Raw genomic sequence first — 14182 nt, 5'->3', positions numbered from 1 at the left:
TCTCTCACCCATGAATGGTTTTATGCATGAAATCACACGAGAACATAGTTTGTTTTGATTGCAAATTCGGGTTGAATGTATTAATTTCTTTTTTTTTTTTTTCCGATGGAGATGACTCGATGACTTAATATGACACAATATACATAGCCTTGAATATGACATGTCTCTTTCGAGCATATTATAATATTTCCCGCCCTAAATTCCTGTACTTTTAACATCACAAATTCAAAGTAGTAAAGAGATAAGGAGGCTAGGCAAATTTAGCACAAAATTAATATTGTATCGGAGAATGATTTTTCCTATTTAAACGGTAAAATTTAACATTGGCAATTGGTACACTAATTGAACATTATATTGAAGATACAGTTAGGGCTCTATAAAGTCATTAACGTAACACATATACATAAGTGACGACAATCCTCATCACACAATAGCTAAAAAGAAGGCTTTCATTATTATAATTATTCGTCCCTAGACACTAGTAATTTTCACCAATACCAATCTTTTGATCATTCTTAGGTTTATAGAGCCCCAAAAACAAAAGAAATGAAAGACTATTCTATGGTTCAACCGTCACTAATAAAAAAAATTAAATAACTCGGGTATGATTAGAAATAACTATATTAACAATTTATTCATATATTTTACACTACTAGTTATTAGCATGCGCTCTGCGTGTGCATTTCTTATATTTTTTGAGTATTAAAATCTAAAATTTCCTCTAAATTTAGGCCTCATTCATTTCACCAATTCGAGTTTAGAATTTGAGTTTTACTACAGTAAAAAGCTGTTAGAAACAGTCACATCTAACTTTTTGTTACAGTAAAAAGCTTACATAAAGTCACATTTCAACTTGAATTAAAAACTCAAATCAACGAACTAAACGGACCCTTAGTTATACTTGTTTATTACTCTCCTAATAAATAGGTGAGAGAAAAAAAAGAAAAAAAAAGTAGATCACATTTAAAAAGGAAAAAAGAGAACACTAGACAGTAAATTATTTATGAGGTATTTGTAAAAAAGGTATTTGAGATGATTGTGTGACCAAAATGTTTAGGCAGGATACATCCACAAAAAATCAATTTGAGGAGAGTAATTAAGGAAAAACAACGGTTACTTTTGAAAAAAAAAAAAAAACGATTACAAGAAAAAATATTCCGGTAACTATGCATTTAAAAAGGATAGTTAGGGACATAAATGAACAAAAAAAATATTTTAAGAAAACAATTAGGGAGAAAAATAATTATAAATGTCATATTTAAAAGAAGAAAAAAGAAAAGAATGTATGGCGGAGAAAAAAAAAGTAAGATTAAATAAGGAGGAAGAGAGAAAAAAAAAAGGAGAAGACCAAGACTCCCAAATGCATAAAAAGCCAAGGGACGAAACGTTTCACACCCTCCCACACAGGAATGAAACGGAAATCGGCGTTCTCCACTTTTAATATAGTGAAGAAAATATATTTCTTCCTACTTAGTAGTTTGCCACTTGAAAATATTGAACATGGCTTGAATCGTAGGATGAAATGTGCCAACTATAAACAGACGTGATTATGACAGTAGTCTCTTATTATTTAATGAGCAAATCCTATTCAAATTGATTCTCAAATGTGCACTTAATCTAAAGTCTCATTCACTTCGCGGACTCGAGTTTTTAATTCGAGTTGAGATGTGACATTTTCTGAGAGTTTTTCAATGTAGCAAAAAAAGTTAGATGTGACATTTTCTGAAAGTTTTTTACTGTAGAAATTTAAAACTGAAAATTCGAATCGGTGAAATGAACGAGACATAAATAAACGATGTTTGACTTTTAATTAAAAAAAGAATACTTCCCAATCTAAATAGTTTGATAAAATAGAAGACTTATCATTGTTTTAAAACGTAAATTATTGGTTATTTATGAATTCCTTTGACAATGCTACAATGATAGTAGCTGGAAGTTGTATGTACTCATTAAAATCTGCCTGTTGGAGATTAAATAGAAAATGCCATTTGAACCTAAAACTAACTACTCAGTACGAAATTGGCTTCAAAATTGTCATGAATAGAAATAAGGTCCCCATTAATTAGTTGATCTACAAAAAAAAAGTTTATGGCAAAGATTATATTAAGATTTAAAAGTTGCTTATTGTGCTAATTCAATGCGAATATGAAATTGCATAGCCAAAGAGTTCGGCATATAGTAATTTAAAACTTTAAATAAAACAAGTCTTAGAATACCCGACATCAATTGATATATTACATAATTTTTATCTCATCATACAATTAATTTCTAACCGTTAAATTTAACTAAAATAACATATCCACACTTTTCCTGTTTAGAATTAGGTTTAATGTTCACGTGGTTTACGATTTTATACAAACGTGTTTTGAACAGTTTAGGGGGCTACCTTCTTTGACTATTCATTTATTGTTCCTCGCTGGCTAGTCACCTGCACCCACCGGCCATTTGTGGCATTTTCAATAAACATTCCCTGGCCTCTCCTCCCAATTTCCTGGTTCCACCTATTTCTTTCTCTTTCTCTTTTTATTTTATTTTATTTTTTGGGATTCAATTAATAAAAATAACTTTTGAAAACAATAAATAATATAACTTTTCGTCTGGGTTCAAATTATCAGGTTTTTGTCAAAATTCGTCACACTTGCATACTTTTTTTTATGATTGAGATGTAATTTGATGTTTAGTAATGCACTGTACTAAGAAGATACTCCACCGCAAAGTGTTATGATCAAACATATTATCTCCGAAAAATTGGGAGCGTGCCTCCCGTTTTCTTTTTATTTTTCAGCTTTTTTTTTTAAAAAAAAAAATTTCTTTAGCTTTTTTTTAAGTTTTTATTTTTATTTTCTTCTTTTTCATCCTTTTTTATTGGATATTTTAACATTTGATTTTTATATATTTTTAAATATATATCCTTTAAATATTTTTTTATGGTTATTTAAAATATTATTTTTTCTCTAATTACATATTACCTGTTAAATTATTTTATTCTCAAATATGTCCGTACATAAACATTTTTTACCTGTGTTCCTTATAAATTTAAGCTTTAATTGTGAAACATTTCGTACAAATTTTTTTCTTAAGTTTTTTTTCCCAGTCTTTTGTTTTAAATCTTTTTTTCCACCTTTGTTTTTATTCTTTTATCCTTTCTTTTTCTTTCTCTTTTTCTCTCTGGCAATTTGTATAACTGTTGTTTTAAATGAATCACAGTGCACGTGATTTTAACTAGTATGGTACCCCCAAAAAAAATCTCGTGAGTATAATATACCGTGCCATTTTAGATAGTCAAATTATTACCGTTTAAATTCCATTAATATTTAGAGAAAATTGTTGAATTTACCCTTAAAGTATATGAGTTTGGGTTTTTTTCTTACTCTTTATTAATATTTTTTTGACTAATAAAGTTATTTGACTAAAAAGAGTAATAATCAAGAACAAAAGATAAAAATTCAGACTCATGCTCTTTAAAAGAAATATGACTATTGGGATGATTAGCAGTAACAATGCTACAAAATTCCAATACGGTATTTTATTTACCACATAAATATTCTCCATTATATAAATCAAAGGTATTGATCATTAATAATCTATTAAGCTTACTTGAATTCTATATTTACTCTTAATGTTAGCCACTTACCACATGTACACTCATCAACCACATCATAACAAAGATGAGAAGTTAGAAGTTTTGGGCTGGAAAATTATTAGTCTAAAATAATTGTGTGATTATGATCTGTACCCACACCATTCTCAGGGTGGTTGAGCTATCTTTCCTCCCTGGGAACTACCCAAACATTAATTCCACGACTCTCAATCATCCCAAAAGCTTTCTTCCAAGTTGCATAATATATAGACTCCACGCCTTGTGCTCTCGCTTCTCCATTCTCATATTCCTCTCTCTTTCTCTTTCTCTTTCTCTTTCTATCTCTAAACCCAACCAACTATTTCCAGACGTGTAGGCCTTTGATTTCTCTCTCACCATTTGTTGGGTATGTATAGTTGAGCTTCCTGTACGCTCTGGAAAGTCCTTTTTTTTTTTTTTCCGTCTCTTTTTTATAAATTTCAACAATATCCCAAATACTAGCTCATACAGGAAGAAGATAAGAAAGAGAGAGAAAAATGGATAGTAGTAGTAATAGTATAGATATGGATAAGGAGAGGCTTACGGCGGAGATGGCTTTCAAAGACTCTTCCTCCGCCGTCATCAGAATCCGTCAACGGCTGCCGGACTTCCTTCAGTCCGTCAAGCTCAAGTACGTCAAACTCGGCTACGGCTATTCATGCAATCCCGCCACTATTATCATGACCCTTGTCCTCCTTCCTCTCTTATTCTCTATACTAATTCAGCTGACTGGTCTAGAGCTACACCGGGTTACTGAGCTCTGGACCAACCAAGCGGTTCGGCTCGAGAGCATCGATGCTGTCACTAGATTCGCCGGTTTCTCCGTTCTCCTTTTCCTATTCGGTCTGTACTGGGCTAAGCGGTCCAGACCGGTCTACCTCGTCGACTTTGCCTGCTACAAACCGGACGACGAGCGGAAAATGTCGGTCGAGTCGTTCCTGAACATGTCCGAAGAGAGCAGTTCGTTCACGGAGGAGACCCTCCAGTTCCAGAGGCGAATCTCGACCCGGTCCGGTCTAGGTGACGAGACGTATTTCCCGAGAGGAATCACCTCCAGACCTCCTCGGCTCAGCCTGGCCGAGGCCCGGTTCGAGGCCGAGTCGGTGATGTTCGGCGCGTTGGACGCTCTTTTCAAAAAAACCGGAGTTGAGCCGCGGGAAATCGGGATTCTCATCGTCAACTGCAGCCTCTTCGTCCCGACGCCGTCGCTGGCCTCCATGATCGTCAACCACTACAAGCTCCGAACCGACATTAAAAGCTTCAACCTCGGCGGAATGGGATGCAGCGCGGGACTAATCTCCATCGATCTCGCTAAAGACCTCCTCCGAGCAAACCCAAACTCCTACGCCGTCGTCGTCAGCACCGAGAACATCACCCAAAACTGGTACTTCGGCAACGACCGGTCGATGCTCCTCTGCAACTGCATATTCCGCATGGGCGGCGGCGCCGTCCTCCTCTCGAACCGGTCACGTGACCGTTCACGCTCCAAGTACGAGCTCGTACACACCGTACGGACGCACAAAGGCGCCGACGACAGAAACTACAACTGCGTCTTCCAAAGAGAAGACGACAAAGGAACTGTCGGCGTGTCGCTGGCGCGTGAGCTGATGGCAGTGGCCGGCGACGCGCTGAAGACGAACATAACCACCCTTGGCCCACTGGTGTTGCCGCTTTCGGAGCAGTTCCTGTTCTTCGTGACGCTGATACGGCGGAAGTTGTTCAACAACTCGAAGGTGAAGCCGTACATTCCGGACTTCAAGCTGGCGTTCGAGCATTTTTGCATCCACGCCGGCGGGAGGGCGGTGCTGGACGAGTTGCAGAAGAATCTTCAACTCAGTGAGTGGCACATGGAGCCCTCGAGGATGACGCTCCACCGCTTCGGGAACACGTCGAGCAGTTCTCTCTGGTACGAGCTCGCCTACACGGAGGCGAAGGGTCGGGTCGGGAGAGGGGACCGGGTCTGGCAGATTGCTTTCGGGTCGGGTTTCAAGTGCAACAGCGCCGTTTGGAAGGCGCTCAGGGAAGTTCCTGTCGGAGAGTTCCTCGGAAACCCGTGGAATGACTGTATTGATCGGTACCCAGTTAAAGTGCCAACTGCCTAATTTTTGGGGGGTTTGTACACGTGGCGGGGTGTTATTTGTTGGCGGTGTCCACGAGGAAAAAGTGTTTTGTTGTTGGGACTTTCTCCGTTTTATCATACTCAAATTTAATATATATATAATTATAAATATTAGTTTTTTTTTTTATTTTTTTATTTTTTATTATTAGTTATGGAATGTATGGATGGAGAACGATGTTATCGTGTTGAAAGAGCAATGGTATACATCGTTATTCGTTTTTAACTGGGACAGATAACTGTAGGATTTTCTCTCAATTTATTGCATTATCTTCGGCTTTTGGAAGTTTTACTTTTTATCTTTGAGAATAGTAAGGAATGATTCTTGAACATTTACGAGAAAGAAATTTTGTCTTGTGTCAAAATTTCAAAGACAACTTGTCAATTTACAGAAATTTTAGGAGACAAACGCACTAAATACCAGAAAAAAAAAAAATCAAACCATCCTTTAACTAATCACAAGTCCATGCATGCCTAATTGCAAACTTGAAAATTATTTAATATCACTCGAATTGATATATAATTAACAGTCCTGTATGAAATATGAATACACAGAAATTATTCGCAGAAGCATTATCGCCAACGTCTAGTTAGAAGATCCCAGCAGATCCACGTACAAATGACTCCTAAAAAATATGTAAAAATTGAAGATGTTTTTTTTCATCATTAGTCTACTTTGCGATGTCAATATCAAATTTCCATCGTTTCACATTATTTGTCAATAATCACTTCAAAGTTGTCAATGAGAGAAGTACTGGCGTCCGTTCGGTTCATTAATTTAAATTTTTAATTTGAGTTGAGATGTGATATTATGTGAGAGTTTTTTACTATAGCAAAAAAGTTAAATCTGACTGTTACTGAGAGCTTTTTACTGTAACAAAACTCGAATCAGCAAAAAGAACGGGATATATATAGTGGACGGAAATAGACTGTTGCTGCCTGTCTTGCCACTGGGAGGACCCCAGCCTCCACGGAAGAAGAAGCAACGGATCAAAAGGAGGAAGAAGAAGCAACTGGAAAAGCCCCACTGCCTTTTGGATGGACCATTACTTCCATTAATTTGTCACCATTTGTATTATTTTACTTGGGAGACCTCTATTATAAAACTACGTGATATTATTTTAAACCGTTAAATTATATCAGAATATTGTAAGAATAAAAAAATAAGATAATTTAATAGAGTTTGATAAATATTTGATGGTTTACAATTATATTTTGCTGATTGTAAGGTATATTTTTTTTTCTTTACTCTGTTATAAAACTCTCATTCTACATGAAACTTAACAGTATTTCCTAAAATAAAAAAATAAAAAAAAACTTAGCAGTATTAAGCTTTCAAAAAAAAAAAAAAACCAGTGTTAATGTAATGACCGGAAAAATTTTAGGTCTAATCTGGAGACAGTCCAGTATTTGACCGAAATTTTTTCCGGAATAGTAAGTAGTAGAATTTTGATGTAATCAAGAAAATGTTATGTAAAAACTTTATGTACGGGGTAAAATCTCCCGAAAAGTATAAAGTTGTAATACGAATATTTTTATAAAGAAAATTCGTAAATATCACTTATGAATAGTGAGATATTAGTTAAAAGTTAGAAATTTTAGCGAGTATATTTAAGTTATGAAAAACTAAAATATTTGGTATGTGACTAAATGATCAGCTGGAAAAAGAATAGAAATATTAGAAGTAAGGAAAATAGCAAAAGTTTCTGAAACAGAATTTTTCTGAGTCAGTTTAAGCAGGAAACTGCTAAAAAAGAGTACCGCAAGGATACGCGTTTGGGGCAATTCTGAATCAATTAAAATGATAATTTCAGAAAAAGAAATTGACCAATGAGATACCCAAGAGAAATGGGTTGAATATGAGAAATTTGACTCAGGGTGCTCGGCAGTCTAGAAAAGCAGTATAGAATCTGTACCGGGTGTGAAATTATCAGTACCGGAAAGAAATTCGTTTTGAAAAACGGAAAGTTAGGTCTCGACAAGAAAAATGTGAGGAACATAGAACCACTCAAATTAAGGGTTAAACTTAAGTAGAACTAGTAAAATTAAATTATAAAAATTAAATTAATTTCTTTAATTTAATTTAAAAAGTAATATTAAAATAATATTATAATATTCATTAATGTCTTTGAAAGAGTCCCACGGAGACATTAGAAGCTACTTTTGTCTTCTTTGCCTAAGTGTGGCCGACTAAGAAAAAAAGGAGAAAAGCCAAGTTTTATATATATATATATATATATATATATAATCCTTTCCATGTACGTTAGTACGTTTTTTTTTTTAAACAAAAAAAAAAGTAAAAAAATGATTGTTACTGTGAGGTGGATTAAACCTCACATGCAGATGTAACACTTGGCGTTGTTATACACTTAAGCTCATTCAACTTGGTGACTCACGTTAAACGTGATAACTCAAGTTGTAAAAAAAAAACAACACATAGGCTTACTAATGCCATTAATGTAAGGCATAGCAGAGATTAAAAAAAAAAAAAAAAAAGAGACGTGAGAAAGTTACGAAGAAAGAAAAAAAAACAAAGCAGAAAGAGAGAACGTAATGAAGATTCACGTTGGTTACAAGGATATTACTTCAACGTGAAGCATAACAGAGGAGAGTTTTGAAAAAAAACGTGAGAAAGTGACGAAGAAAAAAAAACAGAGCGTTGTTAGAGAGAGACAGAGAAAGGAAAATTAAGCATTTTCATTGAGATTTCTACCGTTTAGTCCGGTAGAAACGTGACCTGAGGCGTTCTAACGGAGAAACCTCAACTTCTGGAGGTAAGATTTTAGAGTTTTTGTGAGAATTCTATATTTTCTTGATTTAGATGAATAGTACCCCATCTCAGAAAAACTTCTGTTAAAGTGAAAATTGAAACTGAGGTTTTGTAGAGTATCGTAGTAAGAGTTTAACGGTGTAAGTGTTAAGACGATTGAATAAAGTTTTGGTGGATTTCTATCGAAAATCCGTGAGCCTAGATTAAGAAAGAACATATGTTTTGTTCAATTTTATGTAGGAATCTGTGTTCAGGAATGTAAATCTTGACTCCAGGTACCGAAATCAGAAGTAAAACGAGTTATTAAAAACTCGGGAAACAAGAAAAATAAGGCGAAACTCTGCCAAAATTTAGTTCGAGTAATTTAAACTAAAACTGGATTTCAAGAGGAATATAGGATTAAAGTGTGAAAAGAAAGATGTTTCGATAATCGGTGATGGTTAGAAACCGAACACAACGAGAATTCACAGTTTTAGACAAAAATGAAAATTAGGCCCATGACTGAGTAATTTGCACGATTTTAGTGCAAATCCTTGAGATAGGAAATAGTTTGAGATTGAATATCAAACATAAGGATTGTAGACCTTTCCGAAGTAAATTTCAAAGTAATTATTGATCTTAAATTCTGAATCTAACGATCGAAAAATTTATGCAATAGGGCCGATTAACGGTTGAAGTTGGAAAGCGTCAAGGGAGACAAAGGACGCGTTGTTAGCGAAACTTTGGTAAGTACAATAGTTTTTCTATGGCTATATCACGAACAAGCTTACTTTTTTATGTTGCACAAAAATTGTGCATATAGTATAATTTTGAATGTTAGATACTATGTTAGGTAAGTATCTACAAGACTTATGTAATCGTAGAACTTTATTCTACAAAAATATGTATCGATGTTAGGTCGAGATCAAACTAAGAAAAGTGAAATGTTAAAGTTTAACGAAAAGTTAATCTCATGATAAAATGCTCAATAATGCACAAATTCATAAGATTTAACTAAAGTTACCGTTTCAATGAGAAAATTGATAAACGGTAAGAGACCAAACGTCCTGTTTGTACCAGCCTTCGAAGGAAAGGTTATTATGAGACTATGAAAGATATGAAACCGTGACTGAGTTGGATTGGTTAGCTACCCCACTCCTCACTGGTTATGCGCGCTATGGTACAACAGGACAGGGCCCCTAAGAAGTAAAAGACAAGAAAATGAAACACGGAAACCATTCCATATAACGATATGGTATCCGTAAACAATAATGAAAAGAATGAGAAATATAGAATGAAAGTCGTTTAGAATTTTGTACTAGGTTATATGATATGAATGCATTTATGGGTATGTATAATTATTGCATCTGTTATGACCTATTGATACTTGCTGAGCAAAAGCTCATTAAGTTTGTTCGTGTTATAGGAAGCACGGGTAAGGCACCGGCTCCCTAAAACTTGATGCTGGGCATGCAGAGAGGGTGTAGCAACGGAATGTGGGCAAGTGGGTTGTGGACACACCATGTGTTTTGGAAACGCTGCTGAACTTTATATGTAAAATAAAATAGTGTTTTATGTATTTGATGACTAGTGTAATAGAATGTTGTCAGAATGCTACAACATTTTAACGTACATGGTAAGATTAAAAAAAAAATGGCCTGAAATTTTAAGAAATTATAATTAGGGTCGTCATAGAGGTTAAAAAATGCTAAATATGAGTATAGAATGACGATCAAAAGTTATGGTCGTCACAATTAACGAGCTTAGAAAAGTACTAATCATTAATTCCTTTCTTTAATTGAACGGTAAACCAATCAAAATTTAATATACCAATCCCCTTTTGAGGAATATGCTTCTTTGCAATCGAAAAGAACATACGAGGTTAAATACCTAGTCATAACAAAAACGCAAATTCTTAGTTAAGCATAGAATCCGTAACAATAGAACTTGGCATTATCTTTTACTTATGCTCTAGAGAATGTATTCCTTTATCTTCTATAGTATGTCATCTGTAAAATGCTGGATGAAAGAAACTTTGAAAATGTTCGTTTCCTGTTAAAATTAAAGTTCTTGTATATATAGAAGGCTTGACCATCTCCAATACAAATATTAATGTTAATTATATATTTAATATTAAAAAATATGATATGATATGTTATTTTTATTTTTACTCTAATAGATAATGTTATTTTAAATGTTGAATCTACGTTTTTCTACAGTCATTAAGCTTTGAAAGTTGTAAAAGTAACTTTTTATTTTTAAAATAATTAAAAAATGTAAAAGTTGCAATAATTACATGAAAAAATAAACATTCAAACCAATAACAATCAAATATCAAATATTATGCTATACTTGGTAGGATATTTGCCACAAAGTATATCATATGAGAAATTTAACACAATAAATAGCATTGCATTAGAAAGTATTTTCTGCACTCAAATGCTAAATTTACATTTAGCATATCAATTATAGCATTGCATTGAAAATGCTCACAATGTTGATGCCTCTAGCTATTTCTACTGCCTCGGTTAAACTTAAGGATTTGTGTTGGCTACTTATTTATCTTCTAGGATCCTTGCCAGTTGTTGATCTCGCAATGCTAATATTAGGTCTCGTTCACTTCATTGATTTAAATTTTTAATTCGAGTTGAGATGTGTCATTTTCTGAGAGCTTTTAACTGTAACAGAAAAAGTTAGATGTGACATTTTTTGAGAACTTTTAACTATAGAAACTTAAAACTGAAAACTCGAATCGATGAAATGAACGAAGCCTAAAAGTGTGTTTGGAGGATGGGTTCAAACCATTCTAGTTTAGGTTCAACTAATGTTTTCCAAAATAATAATAATAATAATAATAATAATAATAAAATTTTACTATAATGTTTTCTCTCATAAAATTTAAACTCTGATTCAAACTAGGTGGTTTGAACTTGCCTTCTAAACGAGCTCTAACTAAACAATTCATGGTTGTTAACTAAACAATTCATGGTTTAACAAAACATACTCTTCAATTGAAGAAGACATAACAAATACTTTCATAGTTCCATTCACTCTAAAAAAAAATAAAATTGTAAGCTTGCTTTTATTTTCTTTTCCTTAATTCCATTATTTATGTAATATTCATACGTATATATATTCAGTACTATTTTGCAAAACTATACTCTCTGGCACAAAAACCCCGCGTATATGACATGACATTTATATGGCGACCGTTAGGTGTACGGTGCAACTTGCCATGCCGACTGCACACTGCACCGGAATTTTAACTTTATTTTTTTTTAGGGTAGATTTAGAAACGATAGACAAGTACGTTTTGATAAGTCGGCCAAGCAGTAGATCATATTACATGACACACACATACATATATATATATATACTGATTAAAAATAGTTACTTTAATATTTATTTATTTATTGATATTATTGTTTCAATAATAATGTATTAATCTGATAATTATAATAAATTAAATATTTAATTAAAAAATTAATCATAATTAATAAACTTATATTTTTATTACGCTACGTTATTAAATTTATATATTTAAAAATAACCGTCAATGTAAATATAACTATTAAATATTCATTCATATATGTTTGGTAAGCATGTATTTAAACAATTGACTGGGACTTTTAACCTAAGTTTGGCTCACAAAATACTTCATCAGCAAAGATCAAAGTTTAATCGGCCAACTCTAATTAATGGCTTGAAATTAATTAAAGACCCGTAACGGTTACTAATATCAATCATTCGCTTGTTCATTTTCACATTGACTTCCATTAATTATTAAAGGCTTCTTTTCTGTGGACCGTAGGCAGAAAGAAGGAAGCTAACATGGGCATTGTTGTTAATTCAATCTTCCAGCCAGTTTGCATTTATTAAGATTTATTGCTCCATCTGCTAACGTCTACTTGCCACTGAATATTGTTCAGCCTAATTAGGTTTTTTTTATTTTTATTTTTATTTTTTTTAAGAGACAGCCTCATTCGTTTTATGACTAACTGATAATGCAGATTTTTTCTACGCGCAAAATCTCAAACATGCCAAAATTAGTAACTTTTTGTGGTTCAACTAACGATTTAAGATTCTGTAGTATTTTATGACTAACTGATAATGCAGATTTTTTCTACGCGCAAAATCTCAAACATGCCGAAATTAGTAACTTTTTGTGGTTCAACTAACGATTTAAGATTCTGTAGTATTTTATGACTAACTGATAATGCAGATTTTTTCTACGCGCAAAATCTCAAACATGCCGAAATTAGTAACTTCTTGTGGTTCAACTAACGATTTAAGATTATGTAGTATTTTATGACTAATTGATAATGCAGATTTTTTCTACGCGCAAAATCTCAAACATGCCGAAATTAGTAACTTCTTGTGGTTCAACTAACGATTTAAGATTCTGTAGTACTTATAAAATCGTATTACATCCTAAGATCACTTGGTTTAGTGGCACCGACGATTAATTAGGTGGGTTGGGTTAGATTTAGAGTGAGGTTAGGGGTTTAATCCCGTTATCAAAAATAAAATAAAACAAAACCATCTTACATATATTAATGCAAACAAAAAAAAGGAAACATACAAATGTACTTATGTACTTTGTCGTCAATAAAATACCTAGTAGGGAATCTTTAGGCTTCAAAACTAGAAAAGTCTCATTCAAAAAAAAAAAAAAAAAAAAAAAAAAAAAAAACCTTTTTTTTTAAAAAAAAAAAAAAAAAAAAAAAAAAAACTAGAAAAGTCCTTTTTTTTAAGTAAAGAACGAAGACCCAAAAATAATTTGGCAACAGTACTAATTATTATCATCATCATCATTATCATTAATATCATTATTATTGATATTACTTAGCATTATTAGTATTATTTTATTTTATTGCTAATTGGGACACCAGGTTGAAGTAAGAGAATCTATAGGATGTAATTTAACGTAAACTTTAATCTGGTGATGCCCAACTGTTTTATGTTCGACAGTTGGTTTGTTATTTTTAATAGGAGTTTACATCTTTTTAATTTTTTGAAAACAATCGATGTTCAAGATAATATTTAATATAGGATAACAAGGACGATCTTGATATATTTTTCCAGAAAAAAAGAAATGATCAGTCAAGGGATTATTTCTGTACTGCTCTTTAAAAATACAAGAATATTATATATATATATGTATAAATATATATTCTTATATTAAGAGAAACAAACGTAAGATTTCGCGAAAAAAAAAAAAAAAAAGAAGAAGAGATGTTTAGGAAATTTCATCCCTTAATTTAAAGGGAAGCAATGCGGAGTGTAGGTCTATAAACATTAGGAACTAGAGAAGCTAAGCCAAGAATTATGGAACAAAGCCAATAATCAAGCATAAAATGACTTTTGGAGGTGTTAGAAATTTTACCAAGAAAAGTATACATGTAGATTGTAGATGTAAATATAGACAAATAAGGGAAGCCTTTTGCAGTGTTGGTCTCACGCAAAAAACGTGGGATAATTCTCTCAAATTTTTTCCTAATTTCAGACCACTTTAAATCTTCCTCTTACATAATTGATGATCCACATCACATGAATGTCTTTGTCGAAATAATTATTACTCATCGTGCAGGTGTAATTTTTCCAAAACCATCTACACATCATGATCGGAGTATTTAAAACGACTTAAAACCTTTTTTTTTAAAATTTTTTTTTTTTTTTTTTTTTTTTTTTTTTAATC

General features: G+C 32.8%; 1 protein-coding gene across 1 annotated transcript; it reads left to right on the top strand.

Moving 5' to 3' along the window:
• The first annotated feature begins 3729 nt into the window (after nucleotides 1–3729).
• Nucleotides 3730–6021, top strand: LOC21406199 (3-ketoacyl-CoA synthase 1). Its single transcript, XM_010102367.2, has one exon. The coding sequence runs from the start codon at nucleotides 4117–4119 to the stop codon at nucleotides 5719–5721; it is 1605 nt and encodes a 534-aa protein (XP_010100669.1). The 5' UTR covers nucleotides 3730–4116; the 3' UTR covers nucleotides 5722–6021.
• Nucleotides 6022–14182: the final 8161 nt, after the last annotated feature.

Source organism: Morus notabilis, unplaced genomic scaffold (assembly GCF_000414095.1).
Source record: "Morus notabilis unplaced genomic scaffold, ASM41409v2 Scaffold404, whole genome shotgun sequence".
NCBI lineage: Eukaryota > Viridiplantae > Streptophyta > Magnoliopsida > Rosales > Moraceae > Morus > Morus notabilis.
The sequence above is the reverse complement of the archived record's forward strand: the minus strand, read 5'-3'. Positions and strand labels throughout refer to the sequence as shown.